The sequence below is a fragment of the Oncorhynchus gorbuscha genome, unplaced genomic scaffold (assembly GCF_021184085.1).
Source record: "Oncorhynchus gorbuscha isolate QuinsamMale2020 ecotype Even-year unplaced genomic scaffold, OgorEven_v1.0 Un_scaffold_3787, whole genome shotgun sequence".
NCBI lineage: Eukaryota > Metazoa > Chordata > Actinopteri > Salmoniformes > Salmonidae > Oncorhynchus > Oncorhynchus gorbuscha.
Window position 1 is genome coordinate 21043 of NW_025747951.1, and position 6853 is coordinate 27895.

A 6853-nucleotide genomic window follows, 5' to 3' on the forward strand; every position below is an offset into this window, starting at 1 on the left:
TTTTGAAGAATAGGGTGTAATTTGAGGCCTTCCTCATGTCCGACTATTATAAAGGTCAACATCAAAGGCTGGTGTCGTAATAAAACACATTACAATGTCAAAACGTTTTCAAATGAACGACAAAAAGGTTTTGTTGAAAGTTCGTCTTCTCTACATGTCGAAGGTAGTGGGGTCCATATTATGACGTGCTGCCCAAGAACCAAAACACCTCTTCTCTCCTTTACAGTCTACAACCAACCAGATCACTATTAGGACTCTACTGGCACCCTACTCCCTAGATAGGGCACTACTTTCGACCAGGGACCATAGTGACTAGGGTGCCATTTGGGATACATCCTATGCTTCTGTCCTGGCCAAAGAACAGCATGACAACCTTTTCATATTACCAGACCGAGAGGTTTTCCCTGACCTCATGACCTGACCATGTGACCTAACCAGGAAAACCTCACAGAGGGAGGCCTGGAAAAAGGCTGTCGGGGGGAGAAGCTTCTTTATAAAAAGCAGACAAGAGTTAAAGTCCTATTTTCTTCATTCATACAATACTGGACTTTTGAGGCGATGGATGCAATTGTTGCATACAAACTACATAAAACAAAGTCCTTTTCTCCATTACGTTTACTCAACTCCGGCGTCCCTCTCTCCCTCCGTCCTCTTATCGCCTCCTTTTGGAAAAAGGTCAAAGGTAATCGAGGAGAGGCGGCGAGAAGGGAACGTAGGCGAGAAGGGAACGTGGGCGAGAAGGGAACGTGGGCGAGAAGGGAACGTGGGCGAGAAGGGAACGTGGGCGAGAAGGGAACGTGGGCGAGAAGGGAACGTGGGCGACGAGGGAACGTGGGCGAGAAGGGAACGTGGGCGAGAAGGGAACGTGGGCGAGAAGGGAACGTGGGCGAGAAGGGAACGTGGGCGAGAAGGGAACGTGGGCGAGAAGGGAACGTGGGCGAAGGGAACGTGGGCGAGAAGGGAACGTGGGCGAGAAGGGAACGTGGGCGAGAAGGGAACGTGGGCGACGAGGGAACGTGGGCGAGAAGGGAACGTGGGCGAGAAGGGAACGTGGGCGAGAAGGGAACGTGGGCGAGAAGGGAACGTGGGCGAGAAGGGAACGTGGGCGAGAAGGGGCGTGGGCGAGAAGGGAACGTGGGCGAGAAGGGAACGTGGGCGAGAAGGGAACGTGGGCGAGAAGGGAACGTGGGCGAGAAGGGAACGTGGGCGAGAAGGGAACGTGGGCGAGAAGGGAACGTGGGCGAGGAGGGAACGTGGGCGACGAGGGAACGTGGGCGAGAAGGGAACGTGGGCGAAGGGAACGTGGGCGAGAAGGGAACGTGGGCGAGAAGGGAACGTGGGCGAGAAGGGAACGTGGGCGAGAAGGGAACGTGGGCGAGAAGGGAACGTGGGCGAGAAGGGAACGTGGGCGAGAAGGGAACGACGGGGCGAAGGGAACGTGGGCGACGAGGGAACGTGGGCGACGAGGGAACGTGGGCGAGAAGGGAACGTGGGCGAGAAGGGAACGTGGGCGAGAAGGGAACGTGGGCGAGAAGGGAACGTGGGCGAGAAGGGAACGTGGGCGACGAGGGAACGTGGGCGAGAAGGGAACGTGGGCGAGAAGGGAACGTGGGCGAGAAGGGAACGTGGGCGACGAGGGAACGTGGGCGAAGGGAACGTGGGCGAGAAGGGAACGTGGGCGAGAAGGGAACGTGGGCGAGAAGGGAACGTGGGCGAGAAGGGAACGTGGGCGAGAAGGGAACGTGGGCGAGAAGGGAACGTGGGCGAGAAGGGAACGTGGGCGAGAAGGGAACGTAGGTGAGAAGGGAACGTGGGCGAGAAGGGAACGTGGGCGAGAAGGGAACGTGGATGAGAAGGGAACGTGGATGAGAAGGGAACGTGGGTGAAAATGCTACCTGTATAGAATTAAGACTCCTCTCCACTCACACATCATCAGGCAAATTATGTTGACAGGGTGGAATCCCCAATAAATGTGTAACGTGATTTAAAAAATTAAATAAAAACATTTCAAGAGTCTTTCCGTGAAGGACTCAGGTAGGATCCACATGACCATCCTCCATGAAAGGTGGCTATCGAGGAGGGGAGGAGCCTCTTCCGTTCATCTACTAACTAATTGGCTATCGAGGAGGGGAGGAGCCTCTTCCGTTCATCTACTAACTAATTGGCTATCGAGGAGGGGAGGAGCCTCTTCCGTTCATCTACTAACTAATTGGCTATCGAGGAGGGGAGGAGCCTCTTCCGTTCGTCTACTAACTAATTGGCACCACTCGACCACTTATCGGTTTCCGGATCACGCAGAAGAGAAGACGGAGAGGACAGACTTTTCCCCAAATGAGAAAAGGCCGTCCATACATATATAGAAGAGTCTGTCCTTCTAGCGGTTGATACTCAGAGAGATACTACTCTCTCTGAGACCAGAGGGACAGTTCAGTAAAACACAGAACAATAAGGGAGAAAAATAGCTTTGAGTGCCAGGAGATTTCCCTGAATAGAAATAGAAACTCTGGGGCTCCACGCTCACGTCGCTGACTGTATGCAGTGAGAAGCAGTGAGAAGAGAACACCACTCAGCCTAACAACCAGGCTTCATTGGGTGAGTCTGGGACTACATCCTAAATGGTACACTATTCCCTATATAGTGCACTACTTTAGACCAGAGCTCTATGACACCCTATTCCCTACATAGTGCACTAGATGGAGAGAGAGAGAGAGAGAGAGAGAGCAGGCAGAGTGAGGGAGATGTAGGGAGAGAGAGCAGGCAGTGAGGGAGATGTAGGGAGAGAGAGCAGGCAGTGAGGGAGAGAGAGAGCAGGCAGAGAGATGGAGAGAGAGAGCAGGCAGAGTGAGGGAGATGTAGGGAGAGAGAGCAGGCAGTGAGGGAGATGTAGAGAGAGAGAGCAGGCAGAGAGATGGAGAGAGAGAGCAGGCAGTGAGGAGATGTAGGGAGAGAGAGCAGGCAGTGAGGAGATGTAGAGAGAGAGAGCAGGCAGAGAGATGGAGAGAGAGAGCAGGCAGAGAGAGGGGAGAGAGAGCAGGCAGAGAGGGAGATGTAGAGAGAGAGAGCAGGCAGTGAGGAGATGTAGAGAGGAAGGAAGGAGAGAAGGAGAGCAGGCAGAGATCCATGAAGAGAACATCTATTATTTAACATATGAATCATGGGACAGCAGGAGGCAACACTCTGATCAACAGAGAGAGAAAGGGAGGGAAGAAGAGAGGGAAAACACTAGAACTCAGTAGGGTTGTGTGGATGTATTCTGGATGTATTCTGGGTGTGAATGTATTCTGGGTGTGGATGTATTCTGGATGTATTCTGGGTGTGGATGGATGTATTCTGGGTGTGGACGTATTCTGGATGTATTCTGGATGTATTCTGGGTGTATTCTGGATGTGGATGTATTCTGGGTGTATTCTGGGTGTGGATGTAATATGGGTGTATTCTGGATGTGGATGTATTCTGGGTGTATTCTGGATGTGGATGTATTCTGGGTGTATTCTGGGTGTGGATGTAATATGGGTGTATTCTGGGTGTATTCTGGATGTGGATGTAATATGGGTGTATTCTGGGTGTGGATGTATTCTGGGTGTGGATGTATTCTGGATGTATTCTGGGTGTATTCTGGGTGTGGATGTATTCTGGGTGTATTACAACTCCAGCACAACCCCTCCTATGGACGAGGGTTGACCAGAAATGTCTGGTCGGGTCTCCTCAAGTCTGTGTCCACACACCTCCCTCCTCCTCCTCCTACACTAGGTTTCACCTCCCTCCTCCCCCAGGGTTAGGGTATGGGGTAAGGGCTAGGTCTGTTTCAGGGTATCTCCTCCCCCAGGGTTAGGGTATGGGGTAAGGGCTAGGTCTGTTTCAGGGTATCTCCTCCCTTCAGGGTGTAGGTTAGGTCTCAGACTTGGTTCTCCCCACAGGCTCTACACATCCTCCCCTCAGTGGAAGGGACAGGGTCTGTTTCAGTGTGTTTAGGGTGTCAGTCTCCCCCTCCCCCAGACAGGGTCTATCACTAGGAGATTTTACAGTTGTTACGTGTGCAGTTCTGTGGGGGGCTCTGGGGGGGTTTGATAGATTTAGAACGCTTCAGACTGTTCCCTTTAGACCCGCCCCCCGCGTTGGCCAGCGAATAGGAACGTCCGTGCATCATCACTGCGTTCATCCCATTGGCCATAGAGAAGGACTTGAGGTGGGACTTTATCGCCACGGGCAACGGCAGCTTGTCGATCAGGTGGACGGGCGTGCAGGAGACAATCGCTCTGCAGCACAGATCCTGGAGAGTGAAGACTGGAGGGAGAGGGGGAGAGGGGAGGAGAGAGAGTTACTTCAACCTTGTTCTGTCCTGTTATAGCATTAGCTAGCAACCTGCTAACCACAGATCATTAGCTAGCTAGCAACCTGCTTAACCACAGATCATTAGCTAGCAACCTGCTAACCACCGATCATTAGCTAGCTAGCAACCTGCTAACCACAGATCATTAGCTAGCGACCTGCTAACCACAGATCATTAGCTAGCGACCTGCTAACCACAGATCATTAGCTAGCGACCTGCTAACCACAGATCATTAGCTAGCTAGCGACCTGCTTAACCACAGATCATTAGCTAGCTAGCAACCTGCTAACCACAGATCATTAGCTAGCTAGCAACCTGCTAACCACAGATCATTAACTAGCTAGCAACCTGCCTAACCACAGATCATTAGCTAGCTAGCAACCTGCTAACCACAGATCATTAGCTAGCTAGCAACCTGCTAACCACAGATCATTAGCTAGCTAGCAACCTGCTAACCACAGATCATTAGCTAGCTAGCAACCTGCCTAACCACAGATCATTAGCTAGCTAGCAACCTGCTAACCACAGATCATTAGCTAGCTAGCAACCTGCTAACCACCGATCATTAGCTAGCTAGCAACCTGCTAACCACAGATGAAGGATATCGTGTGGTAATTTTACCAGCAGTAAACATCTGGTGGTTCAGAAAGGAACAAGGGAGAGCTTCTTTAGATGCGCTTCTAAAGTGGTCCTCTGTAGCTCAGTCGCTAGAGCATAGCACTTGAAACCCCGGGATAGTGGGTTCAATTCTCGGGACCGTCCATACGTAAAATGTATGTCCGCATGACTAAGTCACTGGATAAAAGCTTCTGCTAAATGGTAAATATTATAATATTAAAGTAGGACAGCTGTACGTAGGCTGCATCTTATGATGTTCCTTCTGGTGCTCCTAAACCCTGGATTCTGTAATTACTACCTATTTATATCATCTATACCATGAATACTTTTTATTTTGCTCCTACAATTTTTTCTAATTAGGAGCACAATTTTTTTTTAGCGTTGTCAAGCTCCCCCCTCTACCCTCACCCCCTCCTACCTCTGTTGGGCTTCCAGAACTTCTCCATGCCGTGCCTCATCAGTACGATGCGAGACAGCTCTGTGAATGACTCGATGACGTTGAAGTTGCAGAGCGGGCTGACCTCAAAGAAGGTCATGCCATTCTTCTCCGCGTACGCCCGGGCCTGCTCCGTAGGAACCTGGCGCTTGAACGCCAGGTGGAGCCGGTTGCCTACCAGGATACGAGGTACACCCGGGGCATGCTGATGGGAGGGAGAGGGGGGGGGGGGCATTTCAGTAGTTTACAGGAAGTAGAAAACAGTAGTAAGTTATAGAAACTGTTAGAACTGTCTCTTTCACATAACAGAGGGATCAGGGACCAGTTTCCCAAAAGCGTCAAGGACACGTTCATCGTTAGAGCCCTTAGTAGATCAGTATCCATCCTATCAGTATCCATCCTATCCTATCAGTATCCATCCCATCCTATCCTATCAGTATCCATCCTATCAGTATCCATCCTATCCTATCAGTATCCATCCTATCAGTATCCATCCCATCCTATCAGTATCCATCCTATCCCATCAGTATCCATCCTATCAGTATCCATCCCATCAGTATCCATCCTATCCTATCAGTATCCATCCTATCAGTATCCATCCTATCCTATCCTATCAGTATCCATCCCATCAGTATCCATCCTATCAGTATCCATCCTATCAGTATCCATCCCATCCTATCCTATCAGTATCCATCCTATCAGTATCCATCATATCCTATCAGTATCCATCCCATCAGTATCCATCCTATCAGTATCCATCCTATCAGTATCCATCCTATCCTATCAGTATCCATCCTATCCTATCAGTATCCATCCCATCAGTATCCATCCTATCAGTATCCATCCTATCCCATCAGTATCCATCCTATCCTATCAGTATCCATCCTATCAGTATCCATCCCATCAGTATCCATCCTATCAGTATCCATCCTATCAGTATCCATCCTATCAGTATCCATCCTATCCTATCAGTATCCATCCTATCAGTATCCATCCCATCATATCCTATCAGTATCCATCCTATCAGTATCCATCCTATCAGTATCCATCCTATCAGTATCCATCCTATCCTATCAGTATCCATCCTATCAGTATCCATCCCATCATATCCTATCAGTATCCATCCCATCATATCCTATCAGTATCCATCCTATCAGTATCCATCCTATCCTATCAGTATCCATCCTATCCTATCAGTATCCATCCTATCAGTATCCATCCCATCAGTATCCATCCCATCAGTATCCATCCCATCAGTATCCATCCTATCCTATCAGTATCCATCCTATCAGTATCCATCCTATCAGTATCCATCCTATCAGTATCCATCCTATCCTATCAGTATCCATCCTATCCTACCAGTATCCATCCTATCAGTATCCATCCTATCAGTATCCATCCTATCAGTATCCATCCTATCCTATCAGTATCCATCCTATCCTAACATATCAGTATCCATCCTATCCTAA

At 49.8% G+C, this 6853-nt stretch overlaps 1 protein-coding gene across 1 annotated transcript; it reads right to left on the reverse strand.

Annotated features, from left to right (window-relative positions):
- Positions 1 to 3340: 3340 nt before the first annotated feature.
- On the reverse strand, positions 3341 to 5733 carry LOC124028119 (ras-related protein Rab-40C-like). The gene is made up of 2 exons (XM_046340270.1): positions 5367 to 5733; positions 3341 to 4284 (listed from the first exon to the last, which is right to left on the reverse strand). The coding sequence occupies exons 1-2, from the start codon at positions 5617 to 5619 to the stop codon at positions 4010 to 4012; spliced, it is 528 nt and encodes a 175-aa protein (XP_046196226.1). The 5' UTR covers positions 5620 to 5733; the 3' UTR covers positions 3341 to 4009.
- Positions 5734 to 6853: the final 1120 nt, after the last annotated feature.